Source organism: Lissotriton vulgaris, chromosome 8, assembly GCF_964263255.1.
Source record: "Lissotriton vulgaris chromosome 8, aLisVul1.2, whole genome shotgun sequence".
Classification (NCBI taxonomy): domain Eukaryota; kingdom Metazoa; phylum Chordata; class Amphibia; order Caudata; family Salamandridae; genus Lissotriton; species Lissotriton vulgaris.
The window spans coordinates 358,785,644-358,809,623 of NC_141696.1; the positions used below are offsets into that span (position 1 = coordinate 358,785,644).

General features: G+C 45.8%; 1 protein-coding gene across 4 annotated transcripts in view; it reads right to left on the reverse strand.

Moving 5' to 3' along the window:
- The window catches only part of USP9X (ubiquitin specific peptidase 9 X-linked), a 1,749,911-nt gene that overhangs the window by 197,114 nt on the left and 1,528,817 nt on the right, over window positions 1-23,980 (reverse strand). For all 4 annotated transcript variants that reach the window (XM_086934127.1, XM_086934125.1, XM_086934124.1 and 1 more), the window contains 2 exons: window positions 19,078-19,201; window positions 3,817-4,042 (listed from right to left, as the gene is read on the reverse strand). In XM_086934127.1, the coding sequence (XP_086790253.1) occupies window positions 3,817-4,042; window positions 19,078-19,201 (350 nt within the window). The remainder of the gene's footprint in view (window positions 1-3,816; window positions 4,043-19,077; window positions 19,202-23,980) is intronic.

A 23,980-nucleotide genomic window follows, 5' to 3' on the forward strand; every position in this document is an offset into this window, starting at 1 on the left:
GTTTATGCACGAAAATGTACTAATCAACCTAGATTAAAATACATTCATGACACACGGGACTAATTTATATGCTCTATGTTGCATTTGCAAGTACGTTGACAAATAATGAACTAACCTTGTCTATTGATTTGGTCAACATTAATTGCGGCTGTTTAATTAATGGCATGAGCTTATTTTAAATGTGCGTTTGTCTATGTCGTGTGTTATATGTGGAAAAGACTCGTGGAGAATCCTGTTGGCCTAAAAAGAAGATGGTAAATAAAAATGCTGCTTATGTGCTTAAAGCTAGATAACATAAACTAATGGGTTAACTTTAGAAAAGGGGGTGGGTAACAGAATAATTTTCATTACTCGAATTAACACCTTAGCTGCGTGCAAATATCCCTCCCCAGTGCTGCGCTGTCCATTGGAACTAGTGCTGAATGGACGTCCAATGGACGTGCGCAGCACTGGGGAGGTAGCGCTCGTGACGACCGTTGGCCGTCAGCAGCGCTTAAGAGGCTAATTAAAGTTTTGTGTTTGTTTGAATATTAGTTCTTGAACGGGCCCAAAAGAAAAGGCCGGCAGTGCTGAAAGAAAATATGAAACTTGACCAGAGTGAAGCCTTCACTCACGTGCAGGAAGAGGAATTCGAATTCTCTTTTGCTGATTAAACAAAGAATAAATCAGAAGCGTTATGGTCAAGACGAATGTGTTCTTGTTGTAAGGACCAAGGACAAAAGCCTGGAAAGCCTGCCAAGAGTAGGAAGTGAACTTTGCATTCGGACGAATGTTGCTCTTTTGAGGGAGCTAGAAGGATGGTAAATCTAAGAACAAAAAGGGCTTATGATGTGCCCCGGACTTGGTCAGAAATGATTGACTTAACAGTGGACTGACGTGAAACAGCCAATTAGAAGCATGAATTTTGTTGAAGGAATGCAGAATTAGTACGTTTTAGATAGAGAAAAGGTATAAAACCTGACCTCATGAGAGGAAGTCGGCTGGCTCGTTCCTGATTCCTGAAGGGCGTGAAGTGCTGTCGGACTTTTGACACACACGTAAGGAAAGCTGATTTAATGACATTTTCTTTTAGGTTTAAATGAGATTAGTCAGGGAAATAGAAATTAGGGGATGAGACCTTTACTGCCTGCTTTAATTCTTTGCAAGCTGATCTGTTTTGAAATGTCAGTCTAATATGCCTATGCTTTGATTAAAAGATGCTTTCAATTTGCTAATAAAGAATATTCCAATACTAAAATGCTCACTGTTTGATAATAAAATTAATAAATTAGATTTGAAATGACAAGCTGGTCTTCTTTATTCTTAGTCTAGTTACCATCAGTTGATCCATTTACCAAGTGACTCAATTAGATGTTTTGTTATATTTTCATTATTATGATAATGACAAACTGCAGTTGTATATAATGTGTAAATAGATTGTGAATAGTTCTGGTTAATTAGGTCACATGATTCAGTTGCCCAATATTTGTCTTGGTTACTTATGGGCCTTGCGAAAGTTTATGATTAATGGTGAGTATCATGGTGTTGGGTAGTGTTGTTGAGACAGATTTTCTGTAAGGGCGCTGGGTCACCATCACTGGATGATTATTGAATAGTCGAGATAAGGCAATTATAACATTGAAAAAGGACTATAGTAAAGCAACAAAACATTTTCTTGATAATGGTGAATACCTCACTTTAAAACACACCCTGTTTAACAAAAGAAACCTTAAAAACAAAGCACTGTGGCACGGCCAGCATTGACCACGTTATAGTGCTTTTTTGCTTACTTTAAGCCATGTTGCACAGCCGCACGTGCTGCTTGGCAACATCTTTAAAAGGCATTAGTAATGCCAACAGGTATTGCATAGGTGAAACTTATTGGCTTTGCCAATGATGTTTGGTAAAGCCATCTTTCCTAAGGAAGATTCCCCTGGCACTACTTTCCCCGTAAGGTGACAACACTGCACGACGATTAGTAGTTTGTTTTACTGTTTGCTAGTTATAAAATTGGGGAGAGGATAAAAAGTAACGACCAGAGCTGCCGACTTTGGATCTCTGGAATCCGGTTTTGAGTCTCAGCCTTAGCTGAACATCCTGTAATTCTGGGTAATCACTTAATCTCCCAATGCCTTTAAAAAAACACATACACGCACAAAAATGAATGAATCTTTGTTTAATGTAACTGGTGCTCATGTAAAGCGCCCCAATACCTTGGGTCGAGTTGGATGGAGATATATATATATATATCTCCAGGATCCCAAAGAAGGACCACGGGGGCCAAACAAGGGCACAGACTCCAGTTGAAGATGCAATACAGAATTTTTTTTTTCTTAGCATGTCAGGATATATATATATATATATATATATATATATATATATATATATATATATATAAATATACACACACACACACATTAGAATTAACACCACCATATATACAAGCGAGGATGTCTTTTCATACTAAGATTGGCACGGTTTCCAAAGAGCCTACTTTGACCTCCCCTGGAGGCTGTGAAAAGCTTTACAAATACAGGTTATCCCCATGAAGCAGGTGGGAAATCTTTAAGAAACATACTGTGTACCGTTGGTCTTCAAACAAGGCATAATTCTTTGTTGTTTGTGTGCAAACACCACAGATCCAAACTATCACATGCCTTCTCAACCTTTAAAAAGACACAAGACTATCATAACCCAAACATAATTCTATAAACAACCATTTGTATTTTTAGGAGAATCACAGTTGTCAAATTTGATGTACCATGCCATGCTAACTTGGACAAACTGAATCTTTGTGCTACAGAAAAGAGGAATAGGAAATAGAAAATCTAAAAATGACAAATCACTTACGATCTTTGTCCAATCCAGTCATTTGTTGTGCTGTGTTAAATTTTATTAGAACTGCCTTATTTATCCGGAAAAGGTATGAATCTCGATAAGGAAACAGAGAAAAAGGGCTTAAGCAATCATAGGGTATAATTTTATCATGATATCCTTGGACTGATACAGAATATAGACTTTATGGATTATCATGTTTTGAAATTTTATGTGTTGTTTGGATATATTTCATGTATCTAAAATTCTATATGGAAAGTTTTAAGATCTGTTTTATCATTTTATCTATGTGTTTTATGATTCTTATGATTCGAATAAAGTTTTTCAAACCAAACGACACATTATTCTGACTGTAAACACTCTGTAAATTATTTTGTTAGATTTCAATAAGTTGTAACCACCTGGAAATGTTTGAATGTCACTGTCCTTCTGCAAGATGAAATAGCCAGATAGAAAGCAACTTCAGAAGTTGGAAGAGTAAAGGTTCAAGGAATGCCACTCACATCCATTACTAACAATTTTAAAAAAGCAACCCTGTTGTGATTCTGACTGTTCCCGAAGAATCTTCAAACTGCACAATTTTAGACAAATGTCAAAAATGTTAAAATCACGCTTGCTTAACTTCTACGTTAGCGTATCCTTGAACAGAATCATTAGTCTTACACAAAATGCAGAGAGGTTCAGTTTCAATCACACAAAATCTGATATATGTAAACAGCTTCGAGTTGTGATATGGAAATGTTGCTCGACAGGGAATTCTTACAATTCAAAACAGGTTACATAAAACTGCCCTATACTAACTTTCTGCAACCAAGGTCCTGCTTTATACATTTTCTCTTAAGGAAGCAAACTAATTTCGGACTAATATCAGACATGCTTAAAGTTTAGTTTTTGTCATTTAACCTAAAGTACATTTTTCAATGTACACTTTTTTAAAAGTATAATTAGACACAGATGGAATGTACAGAGACCATTTTTTAAACAAAATGTGTGCGTTAATACCTGGCTTGCGGGTCCGGTGGAGGCAAAAGGTGACGTACAGGGTCCATCTTGCAAAGAAAAATGTGCAATAAAAACAACCAGCTTCGCAAATGCACCTCGGACTTCTGCACTGGGGCACTCCAAAAGGTACTCAGAAAAGCGATTTGGAAAGGCAAAAAGAACATTGTGTGCAAACCAATAGCGTACATTCTTGCTATGACGAAGAATGATGCACAGTGCATCATACCTAGGAGAAAAACAGAAAATGTAATTTGTCAGTAGATCGATGCACAGAGGAATAGCTTTGTTTACCGCAACTAAGCAGAGTATATTTATTCCACACAGTGAACGTAATCAAATCACTAGATTGAATGTGTAGATTTTTTAATGGAAATGTTCATTATAAAGGCATCATTTTCTTCACTAGTTTTCTCTGAATGAGGGTGCGACCAGGACTGGGAAGCAAGCAGTCCTGTTTGCCCTTCACATTTAACACAGCTTTTTTGCTTCTTTTTTGTCCCAATAAACAAGTTACTTACCTTCGGTAACGATCTATCTAGTGGAAACTCAAACTGCAGATTCCTCACATTGTGAATATTCCCCAAGTGTCAGACTGGATCCACAAAATTTTATAGCAGTACTCCTGCATGCCGGCAGGTTGTGTTGTGTTGCTCCGAGTCCACATTGTTACGCTCCGGATGTGAAGAGCGGAGCAGTATTTAAGCACCACCCATGCTTGTTAACGGCAGTTGCTTTTTTAGGCTGTCCCGGCCTTCAGATGCAGAGCCCTTCTGCAAATTGGTATAGCCAGTGTTCAGATCTTCCGACTTGGGACGAGACGACCATATTAGATGAAAAAATAAGTCCCGTTTGCAGAATAGGGATCTGCAGTTCAATGGCGTATCCACCAGAAAGATCGTTATCAAAGGTAAGTAACAACTTCATTAGATGGATAAGTCTAGCCACAGATTGTGAATAAATACTATAGATGTACCTCCCAAGTTGTAGGGTCTGTAAAGTGGCTCAGACCAAAAGGTCTGCAGGACCAAGCAGGCAAACTGCCCCTCTTGACGGACCCAAATTACAACACAGTAGTGCTTCACGCACATATGATCCGACACCCGCGTAATTGCCTGGCAAATGTTCAGGACCGACACCCTGTGTGCAAATGCAATGGTAGAAACCTTGGCCCGGATGGAATGAGCCGATAAGCCTTTTGGAGTCTGTTTCTTCTTCAGTGTGTAGCAACTCTTTATACAGAAAACAATCCATCAATATATGGTTCATTTTTCCACTGTGTTACCCTTCTTTGCTCTGGAAAAACCTACAAAGAGTGGATTGTTCACTCTTCGGGCCTCTATTCCTACTTAAAGGGATGAGGTGGAGCAAAGAATGCCAGTAGTAGTCTGCCATACATGAAAAGAAGTGACCACTTTTGGGAGAAAGGAAGTTCAGGTTTTCAACACCAACTTATCTGGTAAGGAAGTGGTATATGGTGGGTTGACAGAAAGTGCCTGCAGTTTGCTCACAAATCTAGCCCATGTTGCCGCAATGAGAAAGATGATCTTCAGTATTCGTAGTCTCAAAGGACAACAGTGCAGCAGCTCAAAAGGGGTGGACCTCACTAAAGTGAAGACTAGATCAAGTCCCACTAAGGTATCACAAAGGGTTTTGGTAGAAACAAATATTGCAAACCTTTCAAACAAAGAAGGCTGATCCAGCAACCTCAAACACACAGAAAGAGTCGATAAGTAGCCCTTAACAGTGCTTAATGCAAGCCCTTGCTGGATTCGGGAGAGAGAACAAACAATAAAACTTCAGCCAACTTTGTTTGTTTCAGACCCATGTGATGGGTGATGCACCAATTCTTAAATTTATCCCACGACAGGCATATACCAATTTTGTGGAGAGACACCTCAATGCCAAGATGACATCGATGATCTCAGGGGGAAGAATGAAGGAGGTTAACTGCCGCCGCTCGAGCATTGAGATGCAAATTTTGCAGGCCGGGTGCAATAAGTTGCCCTGCTGCTTTGACAAAAGATCCTCCTGAAACAGCAGCTTGATTGGAGGACAGATGCTTATGCCCACAAATTCCAGATACCATACTTCGTGGCACATTCTGGTTCAAGTAGGGTGACTTAAGCTTGTTCATTCATGTTCTTCAGAAATCTGTATAAGAGTGTGTGAGGGATGGGCGGAAAATAAATCTGGGAGGCCCTATGTGCTTCTTAATGTTGGCGTTTATTTTGTAAGTAAATGCAACAAAAATATAAATCTAGGACAAAGCATAACAAAATTATTGTTTTGGGTCTGTTATTTGTTCCGGATTCGCCAGGGCTTCTTCACTCCTCCTTCTTGTCCTTTTCTCAGGTCTCAAGTTCGGTCTCCAAGGGAGCATCGTCCCCGGATTACCAGGAGAGAACACAAGGAAAATCGAGGGAAGTATTGGGTTCTGTCCAATTGGTGAAGTAATAAAAGTGCCCGTCGCCACACCTGGTGTACATAGCACAAGAAAAAAAAAAAATTCCCTTTCTTTGGATAATTTACTTTTATAGCTTATAACCCTCTGATGTGATGGGGGAGTGGGGGAGGGGTGGTGAGGAATAGAGGGGAGGGTTAGTGCACAAAGGAGAGAAAGAAAACATTCACACACACACACACACACACACACACTATATATATATATATATATATATATATATATATATATATATAATTGTGTGATTATAGGGACTCTCTTTCAGTCTTTCTGAATCCTTTTTATAGGTTTCCTCACGCTACCGCTTAACCCTTTTGTCTGGTACTCTTAATTTATAAGTTTGTTTGTTTCTTTGCTTTCCTCTCGAAATTCTGACTATTTCTTCTTGGGATAAATTCGTAACCTTTGTATTACATCCGATGGGCTCTTTTTGGTCCCCCTCTTTCTACTTTTCTCCTTGCGGTTCCCTTCTCAACCCCGTAACCCCCCCCCCCCCCATCCCCCCAAAGTACTATCTCCGCCTGTCCAAGTACCAGGTAAGCCGCAACTCTTCCTTGAGTTGCAGTGGGGACTTCAGATCTCCAGGGGTGACCACCCATCTGGAGCCTTGTTATCCTCTGACACTGTTCTCCCGTTTTCAGCTGCCGAAACTGACCATCCGTCTTCTTCCTCCACCTCTTTATTCCCTTGAGTCCTGACTCCTCCTTCCTTTCTGTAGTCTTCCGGACTCCAGCTTCCTCCGCCTTCTGCCCCAGGTCCAAGTGTTTGTCCCTCCAGGCCCGTGCTCGTTGCCGATTGGTCTTCTATGTTCCTGGCGCCGCCTTCCGGGGGTATCTCACCCTCCCAGAGGTAGAAGGCACACAGAAATCCCAAGCTCAGACAAAAGGTGTCTCAGACAGCTGCTTTAGAAACTCCAAAGAGCAAAAGGGCTGACATTGTGCATTCTAAGCAATGGTGAGCAGATCGTGCCAAGGTTTTCTTCATTGGTGGAAGACTCCCTGTGCATCCTCTAGGTGTAACTGCCATTCATGATCACCTAAAATCATGAGTATGGCCACCCTGGTGCTTTAAGTTCTCGCCTGGTGATTTACCACCAGATAAATTCCTTGGAGATCCAAATACTTCGAGTTGCGGAGCCCTCTGACTGACACCACGTGCAAAAACCCTTCCAACCTGCTTATTGCAAGACCAAGTGGAGCAGGTGTTGTCTGTGAGAATCTGAACAAGATTTTCTCTGATGGTAGGTGGGAAGGCTTTCAACGCTAAGTGAATTGTCCTTGACTCCAAGAGATTGATGTGCATCCATTACCACCATCAGCGATGTGTGGGATAACGGGAGGGGCTTGCCACTGATTGGCTGTGGTATAGTAGCCACCACTGCAGTTCACCTCTGTAATCTTCATGCAATCTGTCAAATACCACTGATTCTGTGCCACTGTGATTTGAGGTCCCATTACAGAGCCTGCATGTACCACCGTGTATGTTTGGCCAGCAGGATGAAGGAGGCCAACAACCCCAGAGGCCCGAGTCATTTGCACTGAGATCCAGGATTGAAACATGGGGATCAAAACTCAAACGTCCTAGGCTCTCTGCGTTGGGAGCAAGGCACGAAAATGTATCACGTACAGGATGACTCCAATAAATGGGAGTATTTTTTAAGAAGTCCGGTGTAAATATAATACGTTGATAGTGAACCTCAATTACATTAGGAGGTACGCTGTCGTCTAGAGGTGGTTGACAACTTCCTGGGTGGATCTCACCTTCAGCAAACAGGAAGGTGTGCTGTGACTACCGCTATCACTTTCGTAAAAACAGAGGGCCACTGGTGAGGGCAAAGAAAGCGCTGGGAACTCAAAATGCTCTTGGCCCACTGCACACAGGCAGCACCTGTGCGACTGCAGGAGGGGGCGTCTAGAGCAGACAGGACATGAGCAGGCTTAAGCATCTAGAATTTGTCCTTCCGCAGGAAGACGCTGAGAGGGCGAAGATTTAAGATAGGATGAAAGCCTCAGTCTTTCTTTGGCACAAGAATGTAGTGGGAGTAACACCCAGTAACTACTTCCGAGACCGGGACCCTCTCTATGGTCCTTTTGGACAAAAGGGCCTGCCTTTCCTGCTGCAAGACAGACAGATGGTGCAATGTCAGCCACCCTAATGGTAGTGGAAGGTATGGCGGGGTAGAGCAAAATGTGAGGGCATAGCCCTGATGGACAAAGTAGAGATAACACTTGTATGAAGTAATGTTGCTTTTGCTGTCCTGAGCGGTGTCTTAGAGAGTGGAGGGCTAATCCACAAGAGGACTGAAAGGCCTGCTGAGCTGATTGAGGAGTCTAGTGCTGGTGAAATGTAAAGTCTTAACCGTAGCCATGGACGGGGGAAATTGCTGTTAAGACCATCTTATGGGAGTAGAAAGGCACAAGGAACACATTGTGGCTCTGCTTTCCATGAACCGCTTCAAGGCGGAGTGCTCTTTCTCAACAAAAAGCTAAGAGCTGTCAAACAGCAACATTATCCATTAAGGATGCCCCTGAGAAGCCAGCTGACCTCATCCATGCATGTTGCTGTACCCCATGCACTTGTACCCATTGCTCATCCTAATCACTTGTTTCAAATCCAGAACGAATGACCAGTTTTGCAGCATCACAACCATCTTCTAAGCCTGGGTAAAGGACCCTTGAAGGTCATCCGTAACGAGCAGCAATATGTGTTGGACTGTATCTCGAAGGAAAAGAAAATGATGGCCCAGAAGTTAGTTTCCATTCACCAACCTCAGTGCCAAGCGTGTGGATGAGAAAGTCAGTTTCCAAAATGTGTCTATTCTCTCGAATTTGCGATTAGGCAGAATGATCAGAAACATATTGGGATTGATTATGCTGGAAGAAGCCTGTAACCCCAAGGCTTTCTGGCATCAGGTGTGGAGTGGGAAAGGCAGGGTCGCCTGGTGCGAGTTGATGGCGAGGAGTGACTTGCCAATTAACAGACAGAGATGAACATGGGTTTGACCAGACCATGTGTCCAAAAGGCTATCCGTAAGGTCCTCAATAAAGGCTAAAGTTACTCTCTAGCAGCCTAAAAACAGGCTGAAGCACTTCCATCAAATCGTTGGTCTTCAATTCCATGATGGGGTGCCGTAAATTCAAAACTTCTGCCGCCATTTTAAAAAAAATTGTGAAAAAGGTGCTTTCTCCAGTGGCAGGGCTGGGAGGTGGGGGGCTGGAGGCAGATGATGGTGGTGGGGGAAGGGAGTGAGTCACACAAGTGAAGTACACGGAGAAGAATCAAACAAAAAGGTTATCCTTAAGTTCTTCATACCAGTTTTCCTCATATTAGGGAGCATAATCTTCCTTTTTGTCATAGTTAGTGTCTGAGTCAGCGCCAAAAACATTGTATAAAATTTAGGCCCTGCTATGTGGTAAGGGCACAGCACCAAAATCTGAAAGGTTGTCTAGCGGTTGCGTACTGGTCGGAGCCAGGTACAATATCAATTGAGGTAGATTTTGCTTGGAGTCATACCGCACTATAGGCTGTACATTGTTCTCTGGTATCAATGTTGATGTGAAAAGAACTGGTGCTAGGGATGGCGCCAGACCTGAAGCTGGTGCTGAACCCGAAGTGGTTCATGGGACTCAGACGTTGGACCACCGGCAAAAGTCCGACTGGAGGCCCCTGCAGCTCGAATGCTTGCTGAAGGGAGCCAGTAAAGTTCCAAATATGACCAGCATGGCCTCTATATGATATGATGTCGCAGACGGACCTGGTAATTCAGGTTATGCTGGGGCGAAGCACTCAATCGGCTCTAATGGAGATCGGGGGCAAGACTGGGAAGCACGTTGACACCTTTGCATCTTCACTGGAGTCTGACAGAGGCAGGAAGGGCAGATTCCTGCTACAACTTCTCATGTTTTTTCTTAGACTTACTCAAAGGTTTTCATCGTGAAGATCTGCTGCAGAACGACTGGGAATGGGAGGTTCCTTTCAATTCTGACCAGCCGAGGCGTGGAGTCTTCTTGTGTTTGGCAACAAATTAAGGCCTCATGGTGCCATATGGTAATTGGGTTCATCCAGGCGCAGATGTCAGAGGCCCTAGAGTTGTGCCCCAACTCTCATCACCAAAAGCAGACTTTGTGAGGGTCCATCACAGACAGCTGATTGCAACATTCTTTGCATGGTTTAAACCCTATTATTTTAGCGGGTCACATTTTCCTTTCCAAATTCCTTAATGTGAGAAAAAGTAAGACCCTCAAGAGGACTACCAGGTTAAAGGTACAAGAGTCGTAAGAGGACTTGGAGCAGCTCACCAAGAATGAAGGCCCACGGTGCAGAGCATGTGGTGGGGACGCTGTACATGGCAGGAAGAGATGCTGAAGGTGGAAGCTTATTATATCTCAAAGATCTCTGGAGTGCAGTGCCAACAAGCCTTGGCAACGTCAAGTTGATGCACTGGACAGGGGTTTGGTCCCATCGGTTCAGATGAGGGATGCTGGCCTCAAATTTGCTGACAGAACAGGTCAGGCATCAAAGGAGTTCCTTTCGAAGTCCCTGGGACGTCAGAAGTAGCAGACCGATCAGCTTTGTTGTGGTGCCTGAGGATGCAGGGGAGTGACTCCTTCGCTCCAAGGAAGATTACTTCGGGTGTCCTTGATGCTCACAGGTCTGCTGAAGATCCTGGAAGAAGCACAATCACAGACAACGAAGAAGACTTCCAGAACAGTGAGACCAGGAGCAGCCGGAGTCTTTCTTGATGCAGTCTCGGTTCCAGGCAAGGTTCAAGTGTCCAAATGGTCGAAGAGTGAGGTGTTTTTAAGCTTGAGTCTTGTCCCACAACGAATCTGAGGAGCTACCCACAGGTAACCCCTTAAGTACCTTAGGGAAAGGGGTAGAACGACTCAGGGGTACCTCCCAGAGGAGGGGCTGGACAGAGGGGAGGATACTTCCATGTACTTTTTCCAGTTTCAAGCCCGAGCGAAAGCCAAGGGCTCCTAGAACTGGTTCCAACTGGAGAATGCAAGGAGGGCACCAAATGTGACCTTCAAAGAAGTCTGGTGGCGCTGGCAATCACCCCACCTCAGCCCAATACACTAAATCCTGTCTGGGAGGTGGTTACAAATCCGTGCGGCAGGAAACCTATTGCTCTACCTTCCCCTGCTCGAGCTTGGCTCAGAAGCAGGAGGGCAAAAACGTGTCTGTGGTTGACAGCAGCACTAGCTTTCTGGCAGACCCTGAAAGACTAACTGGAAATACAGAGGGGTACCCTAAGGAAGCCCCCAGTACAGGAATCATACTACCAACACTGGAATCGGTGTTGGGGTATGAATCCAACCGGTTTAATTCCAAGCATGACAGGGTTTGGTGCAGCCACTATATAGTTAGACATCTTGTAATGACTGATGACCAATATATGTATCGAAATGGCTGGCCACACATCTGTGGCGAGAGGTGCAAGCACCAACTCACACAGGCCGCAATGGCAAGCCTATAATCACAATTTGAGTGGTCTTCTCTTGTGTGGCACAATACACATTGCAGCCCATGGGAGTCCCTGGTGTACGTATACCCTGGGTACATCAGTACCATATACTAGGGCCTTGCAATGGTACACCAGTGGCCGATTGTGGATGTACAGAAGTACTTACCATGGTCAATTTAAGGAGGAGGCACAGTGACTGGGATCCCGACTAGACAAAAATCATACTGACACCAGCATGTCAATAATGAAAGCAGATCCTACTTTCCTACATGCAGCCTGATTGGAGGATCGATGCTCATTTACAGAGGCTCTGGATACCAGAATCTCCATGCCCAGTCCAGGGTCACAAGGATGAATTGGGCGCGGTTTTTCCCGATTTTCTTGATAACTCTGTGCAGAAGTGGTATTTGCAGAAAGGCGAACAGGAGGCCTGAGCTCCACTCGAGAGGAAATCGTCTCTGAGCGAGTAATGTCTTTGAAATTCTAGCGTGCAAAACTGCTGATACTGCGCGTTCTCTGTGGAGGCAAACAGATTTAACCAAGGCTCTCCCCAATGCTGAAAGAGACCTTGTGCTTCCGCAGGATAGAGATGCTACTCGTGATCCGCTAGGTTTCGACGGCTGACTTCGTCTACCCTGCCATTCAGGGAACCTGCCAGATGTTGAACCAGCAAGCATATGCCCTGCCGTTTCAGCCATGTCCAGAGACGTAGGGCCTCTTGACAAAGAGTCCAAGACCTCACTTCGCCCTGTTTGTTGCAGTACCACATGGCAGTGGTGTTGGCTGTGAACAATTGCTCTAGCCTTCCTGTGATGGAGTGTAGGAAGATTTTCAATGGCAATAGGATTGTTTGGAGTTCCAACACGTTGATGTGGAGTCCGCATTCCGATGCAAACCAGAGTGCTCTAATCTACACCTCTCCCAGCAGGCCGCATCTTCCCAAAAACAAAACATCTGTCACTACTGTGAAATCTGGTTGAGGAAGGGAGAGGGGTCTGCCACTGACCCAATTGCGGTTCGTCATACACCACTGCAGGTCTCGTGCAGTTCCCTCTGAGATCTGAACCATGTCGGAGAGATTCCCCTGATGCTGCACCCACTGGAGCTTCAGATTCCACTGCAAAGCCTGCATATACCATCTGGCATGTGTCACCAGCAGGATATAAGAGTCCATGAGGCCCAGCAGCCTCATTCTCATTGAAATCCAGGATAGAGTCTGAAACAGTGTATCATAGCCTAAATATCCTGTAATCGACCGTCAGGAGGATAGGTGGGGTGGGGGGGTGGGCGGCTGACTTGACCGGTCTTCTGCTTACCTAACACAGGGGGTCGGAATGAACCACCCCCTTGCCTGTGCAGGGATTGTGGAACTTGCGCGACTCAGTGGCTGGCGCAGTTGAAAGCCCCTTCCTTGGTCACGAAATAAGTGAAAGGAAGACTGGGGACGGGAATCAGCTGAGAGGCCCAAGGACCTGGCCGTAGACGGTGAGTCCTTAAAGCAATCGTTGTGCCCTGCAAGTCGGTCGTGTCTAAGCCACATCAAATGGGGAACTATACTGCATCTCTGCAGTCTTTCATGGCTTGGGAGAGGATGGCATGGGCCTCCTGCAGGACCTGTAGCAGCACTTACGCACCCGTTTCCCACAGAGAGTGGGAATAACGCCCCAATATGAAAGCGAGGCTGGCTGAAGAAATATTTTTCTGCCCCAACGAATGTATGACGTTACAAAGCATACCATCACAACGCAACTTTCACAACGCAAGATCCATTACAACGCATGCCATTACAACGCAGATGCTATTACAACGCATGCCATTACAACATTAAGTATAGGTAAGTATATGATTTTAATAATATTAATTTCATTTTAATTTAATTACAATTTTTTAAAAATGATTTCTTTAAATTAATTTTCATTTTTATTTAATAAAATTTAATTTACTATTCTAAAACCAGGGGGGTGTAATAGTAGGGTAAGTGCTGGATAGTGTAGGGGTTAAAATTACTATTCTAACTCCAGGGGGGTGTGATAGTAGGATAGGTGTTGGATAGTGTAGGGATAAAATTACTATTCTAACTCCAGGGGGGTGTAATAGTAGGGTAAGTGCTGAATAGTGTAGGGATTAAAATAACTATTCTAACTCTGGGGGCGGGGTGTAATAGTAGGGTAAGTGCTGGATAGTGTAGGGGTTAACATTACTATTCTAACTCCAGGAGGGTGTAATAGTAGGGTAAGTGCTAGATAGTGTAGCGGTTAAAATTACTATTCTAACTCCAGGGGGGTGCAATAGTAGGGTAAGTGCTGGATAGTGTAGGGGTTAAAATTACTATTCTAACTCCAGGGGGGTGTAATAGTGGGGTAAGTGCTGGATAGTGTAGGGGTTAAAATTACTATTTTAACTCCAGGAGGGTGTAATAGTAGGGTAAGTGCTGGATAGTGTAGGGGTTAAAATTACTATTCTAACTCCAGGGGGGGGGGGGGATGTATGACATCACAACGCATGCTTTTACCATGCATGCTTTTACATAGCAAGTTTTACAATGCATGCCTTTACAACGCATAGTGTTGAGGGGTGCTGGATAGTGAATAGTTTAATTTACTATTCCAACTCCAGTCCCCGTGGATAGTAGGGAAGGTGTCGGATAGTAAATTAAATCTATTCCCTATCCTAGAGCTCCCCCCGGCGCAATACGTTGTAATGGTGTGCGTTGTAAAAGTTGCGATGTAAAAGCACTGCGTGGTAAAAGTTGTGTTGTAAAGGATGTTGCCCCCAGGGGGTGTAATAGTACGGTCAGTGCTGGATAGTGTAGGGGTTAAAATTACTATTCTAACTCCAGGGGGGTGTAATAGTAGGGTAAGTGCTGGATAGTGTAGCGGTTAAAATTACTATTCTAACTCCAGGGGGTTTAATTAAAAAATATATATTTTTAATGATTTAATTTAAATAAAATTAAATTAAAATATTAAAATTTATTATAATAAATTAAATTATAATTATTTTAAGAAAATTAATTTGAAAATAAATTAATATTTTAATTAAATACTTAACTTACTTACGTTATAATGGCATACGTTGTAATAGCATCTGCGTTGTAATGGATCTTGCGTTGTAAAAGTTGCGTTGTGATGGTAGTGCATGGTAAAAGTTGTGTTGTGATGGTTGTTTCCCGCCCCAACTGACCAGCCTGTTGGATTCCCTGTCCAGGGGAGCGGCAGAGAACGCACCATGTGAAGTGGAGGCTTGGACCACCAAGATCTCTGGAATGGGTTGAGTAGTGAGAAAGTTTTGGTTGCCCAGGGCAAGGCAGTGGAAGGGGGCAATCGCCCTTTTCACAGGAGCCCCTGTGTTGGGCTCGGACCTCGTTCCCAGAAGGAAGTCTGTTAAGGCATTGTTGAATGGGAGCAAGGATTCCGAAGAGGTAGCTCCCAGCTGCAGCAGCTCTGTCAAGATGTTGGTCTTGACCGCCACTGTGGGTAGTTGAAGGTCAAGGACCTCAGCTGTCCTACACACCACCATTGCATAAGATGCACCCTCCTCCGTAGCCATGGTAGGAGGAGACAGCATGTCAGTGTCCGGGGAGGTATCCAGACCACTGGCCTCACCTAATTCCTCAGATGAGTCCATTTCCTCATATGGCAGGTCTTCAAAGGTTCCAGCAAACCCTCTCAATACTAGCCCTCCAGAATAAGGCTCAGGAAACAACCGTCCTAGTACCTGTTGGTCTCGTTTGTGCCCCAATCAGCATTGATTGACGCCGTTACGACTCAGAATTGTCGGGAATCAGAATGGGGTTGACTCCTCCGGGGGAGTCAGGACCAGCATGGAGGAAGTTTGTAGTGGTACAATCGGTGCCGGTCCGGATCCATCTCCAGATCCAAGGGGTGCCATCGGCGCCAAAGCAGCTGGCGTGGAACTTGATGGGTGTCTCCCATACCCCGTGGATCCCGGAGGCAAGCCCGAGGGGTCAGGCCACCCATAAATGAGGCACATGGCCTCATAACACTCCCATGTGCAGGTTCTCAAGAACGAGGCCTTGAACACCGATGTTACTCCATGGTGTCGGCCAACGGACATGGATAAGTCAAAGCACACTTAGACTTCTTGTGTTTTACCAGAGTGCCCTGATGATCTTGAGTGGGACGAAGACGACTTGGGACTCGGAGTGGTGCTGGGACACTTCTCTCGATGGGGACCGTAACCTCCGACGAGTCAGATATAGTGTTGACTAACGGGCCACAAGCTACTTCAGGGAGAGCTCCCTCAAGGCCCTTGGAGCCATGGCCCGGGCAGTCAGAGCACGACTTGGAGTCCAGACACCAAAGACAGACCAAATCGGGGTCTGTCACTGATATGGTGCAATGACAGGTGCTGCACGGCTTGAACCCCGAAGTCTTCCTACACACCAAAAAAGGGGTTAACAAAAGGTCTAAAAATCGGGTCATAAAGTGACAGAGGACAGCTCTCTTCACTGATGAGCGCTTGACTGTAAAGGTGACGCGGACGCCACAAACAAGTCGCGCAGAGCCGACCAATGCCACCTCCCGGCACGCAGGGGTATTGCTTGAAGAAAAATCTTCCGGATCCAGTCTGACACCTGGGAAATTCAACAGTAAGGAATCTGTGGCTAGATGTCCCTATCAGAAAATGGCAACATCCAAAACAAAATTGTATCCAAAAACCGATTACACCATTGAAAAGGATGTTACATTACAATACATTTGAGCCAAGTAGGACATATCTACCTGCTCTCAAACAAATGTTAACACTTAATAAACGTAATAAAGTAACAACATTTTATTTTATAGAAGAGGTTAGCCTCGCTGTAGTGAAAAACGAATTTAGGAGTTTTTCACTACCAGAACATGTAAAACTTAAGAGTACATGCCCGATTTTCTACATACAATGCACCCTGCCCTAGAGGCTGTTCAGGGCCTACCTCAGGGGTGACATATATATTGAAAAGGGAGGTTTAGGCCTGGCAAAAGGGTTATTTAGCCAGGTCGAATTGAAAGTGTAAAGCTGAACATAGGGTGCAATGGCAGGACTGAAACATGCTTTAAATGGCTACTTAAGTAGGCGGCATAATAAGTGCTGCAGGTCAACCAGTAGCATTTAATTTACAAGCCTGGGTACATGCTGTGCCATTTTACAAGGGTGTGAGCACAAGCACTTTAACACGGGTTAGCAGTAGTGAAGTGCACAAAGTCCTAAATCCAAAAAGAACAAATTTCAGCAAAACTGGAGAAGTGAAGGCAAAACATTTGAGTGAAGATCACACAATGGCTGACAGGTCTAACAACCGCCAACTCCAGCACCTTTCTAGACAATGGAATCATTGCTTTTGTTTTGTCTTGCTTTTTGTGATTTCTCTGACACCATCCACCTGGCAAAAGATTTACCAGGAGGAGAAGATTTTGATCAGGATCCGTTTCACCTCTTGCAGGCTTGGGCATGTAAAGCTTGGCATCTCTTTGCTTAACTGGATTGGAGTGCACTGAGCGCATACTTGTTACAGAAACTGCAGTGGAGTGAAGGCACCAAAGGCAGATGTTGTGCAAGTCTGAATTAGATATTTGCATTCTACAGGTCTGCACTGTTTTGAATCCTGACACTTGGCGTGATTTCATGTTTAACAAGCTAGAACATTACGACAAATGTATGTATGGAATCGATTTGGTAAAGCAGTCAATGGAGTTGCTTCAATCTGTGGCTGGGGATGCTGGGGACACAAAAGAGAATGTAATGTCTGTGTACAGGGTGGTGTCTTCTATGGCCCTGTGTCATTATGTATTAGCAAGGGACTGGAGATGTGACTGGACCCTCTCAATACCATCAGGAAGAGCTGGCAGCTATGCACAAGTTCCAAATTTAGATTGGTGCATTAAGAAGATTTTTAGGATGAAGAATCGGCAGAAGTAAGAATCCATCGCAAAATACTTGGGCTTGCCATACATACCACCCTTTAGGTAGGCTTTAATAAACCACCCTGTAGTCAAATAAGATTTTTAAATGCCAACTTCCCATCACAGACTAAGCACCGTACCCAGTACCCTACACAGAAGGGCTGTCACACTTTTAGAATGCTTGGTGACTCATGCAAGAGTAAAAATGGTCAACATATATCTTGATTCCTTGCTGATATGACCAAATGTAACAGCATACTGGTGATAGAATTCTGGCGGTCTTTGAGGTAGGAACCTTACTAGTCTAAAAACTGCTTTTTGCGTAAAAAGTGTAGCTATGAGGGTGGGTAGGGTGGAAGAGAGCAATAGATAGTAAACATTGCTAGAGTTTGGTATTTTAAAATGTAACATTTCTTTATATACAAAACATGTGTGTATATCAAATAAATAGCGCATATTAAATAGATAGCGCTTCGGTATAGTGTTCTCTGGGCTTCATCATGACGTGACACTGTCTTATGTTTAAATCCAAAAACATTGTTGCAACAATGCTACAAAAGACGCACCATGTCAGATGGACATTCAAAGAGTACAAAGCGGAAGCAAAACTTCAATATACTGGTGTGGAGACCATTACATAATGCCTGTCCCTGCAGGTTTTAGTGATTAGCATGACAGGCACTATTAAGAATTCCTAACGCCAGTAATTCTTCAATAAATGTTCTGTATAGTAGTGGTTATTATTGCCAATTTATTAGGTGCAGATTTTATTAAACGTGAAATGATATTAGAGTGAGTCCTCCCAGCCATGATTCAAACCGGTAACCTGCAGGATAGATACAAATCTTACCACTAAGAGTTGAACTTGAAGGTACCTTTTAAAAGTTGCTTGAATTTTTAAAGGAGTTCTGCATAGAGAATCCCAGTGTCTAATTCTAAATAAATCACGATTGTTGCACTAATGGGACTTCGCAGAAGAATGAGGATTAAGAGATCTGCTTTAAGTATTACACAGTAGCAATTTTATCAGGCTCATTTTTATGGAAAACATGGCAAAACTGCCTAGGTGTTAATGGTTGTAAAAAGGCCGTACATTGGGTAACGAGTGCACAAAATAACACCACGTTACATCTTAATGTAACCTGCGGTGATTTGAATAAGTACTAAATACTTCATCTAATACGTACCACAAGCTGCGATATTGGTATTTACTTGGTGCAGTACTAATCACCCATTTGCCACACAGCTCAGATTGATGCCCCAAGAGTGTGTACCAAAGGTTCTGGTCACATGGGATTTAAGAATTGCACATTAAAACGAGAACCTAACTTTAGGGTACATGATAAATGAACAAGAACAAATGTGTAGATATGTTTTAAAGGTGGGAATAAAAAGAAAATCAAAACTATTAATAGAGAAAAGTTTACCAATCACTTGCAGGGCCGCGGACGATCTTCTTTGTGTGAAAACCAGTGGTGAAGAGAAATTTAGCAGCAAGCTGTATGCTAATCATTGTTATTTCTTCTGCTTCTGGTAACAGATGATCTTGCCCTAAATGAGCAAAAAAAAAAACTATTTGGGAAATTACCTACTTTAAAGGTGCATCATGCAGTACAATACTCAACACATTTGTTAGCACAATTCGGTGTAATACACTCAACGAACAAGTTACTTACCGGTAACGATATATCTGTAAGAAACAGTAGTTAGTATTAGATTCCTTACCTTAGAATATCCCCAGGCGTCAGACTGGATCCGGAAATCTTTGCGTAACAATACCCCTGCGCGTCGTTAGGCATCGTCTCTGGCTCCGCGTCCGTCGTCGGCTGCGCCGGAATGACGTTGGAGTACTTAGACGCCGCCCATGCGTGCTGACGTCAGTTCTTAGACACAGCTTTTCCGCGCCAGATACGCAGAGCCATGCTAGAACCAACACTGGTGCCAAGAAACTAGGGCCCTGAAAGGGGATGACCTTAACCCTAGGTATCAGTTCGCAGAACAGGGAGGATGGGTGGGGCGGTAAGGAATCTAATACTATCTACTGTTTCTTACAGATATATCGTTACCGAAGGTAAGTAACTTGTTCATCTGAAAGAAACAGGTTAGTATTAGATTCCTTACCTTAGAATAGATACCCCAGCAATACCAACCCCGGAGGTGGGTCTGCGAACCAATACTTACAACAGAAAGTCCTGGAGGACGGAACGGCCAAAGAAGCCATCCCTCCGGACTTGACTGTTCAGGCAGTAGTGCCTCGCAAAGGTGTGCAGCGAGGCCCACGTAGCTGCCTGGTAAATGTCCTGCAGGGGGACTCCCCGACCCAGGGCAGTAGTAGCCGCCGTGGCCAGAGCCCAACTTGGAGGCTCCTTTCTAGCCAAGGAGTAGCACGCCTTGATGCATAAGACGACCCACCGAGAGATGGTCCGCTTATGCACCGCCCGTCCCTTCTTCGCACCCACGTAACCAACAAAGAGTTGGTCATCCACCCGGAACTGGCGTGTGCGATCCATATAGAATGAAAGCGCACGTTTTGGGTCCAGACGATGGAGCCGCTCTTCATTCTTTGAAGGATGCGGAGGCAGAAAGAAGGAGGGCAAGGTGATGGACTGCCCGATGTGAAAAGCAGAGACTACCTTGGGCAGGAAAGAGGGTCTTGTACGCAACACCACTTTGTCCGGATGTACAGACAGGAAAGGAGGTTTGCAAGATAGAGCCTGGAGCTCACCTCCTGGCAGAGGTGATGGCAACCAGGAAAGCTGTCTTCAAAGTGAGAAGACGGAGAGGACAAGAATGAAGTGGCTCAAAGGGAGCGCACATCAGGAAGGTAAGAACCAGGTTCAAGTCACACTGAGGCATCACAAAGGGAACAGGTTGAAACATGTGTGTGATGCCCTTCAGAAAACGAGTTACTATAGGGGACTTGAACAAAGAAGGTTGATCAGGCAGCCTTAGAAAGGCCGAAAGGGCAGAAAGGTAGCCCTTGATAGTGCCCAGAGCAGAGCCCTGCTGGGCAAGAGAAAGAAGGAAGAGAAGAACCTCAGAAAGAGGGGCACCATGCCACAAATCTGTTCCACCGGCAGGCGTATACCAACTTTGTGGAGGGACGCCTTGCTGCCAGAATAATATTACAGACTTCAGGAGGCAAGTCAAATGGCTTCAACTGTTGCCGCTCAATCTCCAAGCATGGAGGTGGAGACTGGACAGGTTCGGGTGGAGGACCGTCTTCTGCTGCTGCGACAGAAGGTCCTCCGGCAGAGGGATTGGGGGACCGACTGACATATTGAGTAGCTCGGGATACCAGTACCTTCAAGCCCAGTCCGGAGCCACAAGGATGACTTGGACCCGGTCGCGCCTGATTTTCTTCAGCACTATGGGCAGAAGTGGTATAGGCGGAAAGGCGTATAACAGACTGTGAGAAGGTGGCCTGATATGCAGTGCTCACTATTCTAGTGAACACTATGTATCAGTCCAGCAACCCTTATTGATGATTGGTTGTAAGTCAACCTTATAGACCAGCTATCTTAGTAGCGTGGATACGAGCAGTCTAAGGCTAAAGACTCGAGAGGGCGTGTTAAGCCAGCTGTTATACCACACATATACCCCTTGAATACCCAGTGAAAGGACACCACACAAGTGTTATGAAAATAAACAGTGTATTTATTAAAATCACAACAGCCCTGTACTCTTTATGAGGACAGGGTACTAAGCACAAAACAAAACTCTTACGAAAATACTTAAGTTAGCACAGTATATACAAATGCCCGAGGGGCACGGAAAACCATATACTCTGAAAGTGAAATGCGAAATTACTAGCAGGTAAGTACAGTACTAATAGGCTTTGGAATCGCTGGATCTTGACTATAGAATCTTCAGATTACTTCTAGGAGACCCAGGGGACTCGGGTGCAGAGTGTGCACTCTCACGCGTGATGCGGGACAAAGTCTATGGTAGCTAGGAATTGCAAAGTTAGTGTTCTCGGGCGAACCCGACCTGGTAGGAGGAAAACGAAAGTGGATTCTGACCCTTGGATAGTGAGGCTATGCTGGGGCACCGAAATGCCGAAGTTACCTAGCCCAGGGGCTGCAGCTGCATAGGTCTCAAAAGACGTCGGGAATCCTCGTAGACGGACCAGGAGCCTGGAAGAAAGAAGTTGCTGGCAGGCGACCAGGGAAGAAAGTTCGATGGATCCAAGCCTGGATCGAAGGAAGATGACACCTGAAAGCAGAGGGGACCAAGTTCGAGACTACTAGCCAGTAGTCAGGTGGCACCAGGAGGGCACCGGATGGTAGTCACCTCGACTAGGTGAGTGGGTGACGCTGGGCTCGCAGATCTCACGGACCAGGAGGCGTTGTCGGCGACCAGGATGGAGGAGCGAGCTGTCCTACGATGGATGAAGCTGTCGGCGTCGCTGGACCCAGGATTGGGCAACAAAGCCTTGGCAAATTCAAGCCCACGCGGTGAACTCAAAATGGCGTCTGGAGTGGACCAGGAGGGTCCAGGGTGCCTCTCTTGAAGAAGGAAGCAAGGGCCAGTCTGGAGCAACCAGACCAGCAGCAGTGATGTCGTCGGGCGTCGTGAAGAAGGCCACAAGCCAGCCGGCTAGTAGCCACACAACGCGGTGAGCAGGCAAAAGCAGAAGGGCCCCACGCAGATCGTGGAGATGCTGGAGGGCTGATCTTCGGTGCTGGAGCTGCTCAGGGTGGGGGCTTCTCGGACCCCAAAGCACTCACCAGTGGAGCACACGGTGGGCTTGTTGCAAAGAAGTCGTGCAGTCTTGGCGATCGTCGGTCCCTCGAGGTCTCGTCGCACTCACAGTTCTCAGCTTTGCTGTAGAGGTGAGTAGAGGTCAGAGGTGCCAGGGAAGCCGGGTCTCGTCGAGCTGGGTCGTCGGATTCGTGAAGAAGGACTTGCAGCAGACCGCAGTGTTCTTAGTGTTGGACAGGCCACATGAAGGGCCGCTCTCCCCCGGCCCAACCAGGCCTGAGCCCAGTCCCGCAAGTACCACACACCACCATTGCACGTCCTCCGTCCCCTCAGGGACCCCTGCCCTCGAGCCTGCCGACCTCGAGGGTCCGATCCACTGCCGGCCCACGCGCCCAGCCTGGGGCGCCATCTTGGACACTCCACCACGAGGCCGCCTGGCCCCCGATCGACCTCAACCCTGGGCCTGGCCCGGCCTCAGACATTCCGGCACCACCCTCCACCCAGGAGGTGAGCGGGCTACTTGGCAAGTCAATGGGAGAAAGAGGTGCCGATGGCTCTCCCCCACCAAGTGCCGCTCGCCCATCGCCTCCCCGGGCGCTGGCTCCACCCCCCTGCTGGGTGTCTGGACTCCCCCATCCCGGACCTCCCGACCTCCAAGTGCGAGGGTCCGGACATCAAAGCACGCCAGCCCTATAACTGGGGCAGCTCCAGAGCAGGAAGGCAGTTGTATCTTGGAGTCGAGAGACGTAAAGAGGAACTCATCCTGGACGGACTACTGGCGCTGCCATAGCGCTGTCCTGTGCACCATCGTCCTGCCTGTTGGCGCTGCCACAGCCGTCGTAACCTTCATCCTTCATCGTCGTCGGGATCTGCTGGCGTGGCCGCGGACCGTTGTAACCGTCATCTTCCACCGGGACCTGCAGGCTCCGCCGCGGACCGTCGTCCTTCCTTCATCCATCTCGGGACCTGCTTGGCTCCTCCACGGCCCGATCATCTAGAACGCCGAGCTCGAGGATTGAGAGCTATTTTGTACTCATTGGTAACTAAGACTGTCCCGCTACCCCTTTCCTAAACCAGAGACTAGAACCGAGGGGACCCCTGAGTCCAGACCTCCTTGTATCCATCCTCGTAACCTAAGAATTGCATATAAAGTCTCGTTAACCTTCAACCTTGTGTGGTGTCCGTCTGTGGGGGGGAAGTTACTTATCTGTACAGTCGTTGGAGACGGCTCTCCCTGGAGACCTCTCCCCGTAACCTCGGCCGACCCTCCCGGTCCGTCTAACATTGGTGGCCAGCGGCGCGATCCGAATCACCGCATAAACGTACAGAGAGTAGCTCACCCCACGACGAAGTCACAATGACCACGAAAGAGAGCGGATCAACCGAGAAATTCCAAATGGAGAAATTGGAGGAGTACAACCATCGTGAACTTAAACAATTCTGCATCGAACTGGGTATCGCTACCACCGGACTGAGTACCAAGGACGATTTTAAGCATGCCCTAGAATCTTGGGCAGAAACCGGGGCTGCCGGAACCCCTGATCAAAGCACCGTAGAAAAAACGACCACGGCCCCGGAAGGGCAAAGAACGGGTCTCTCGCAAGGCGAGATCCAGGAAAGAGAAAG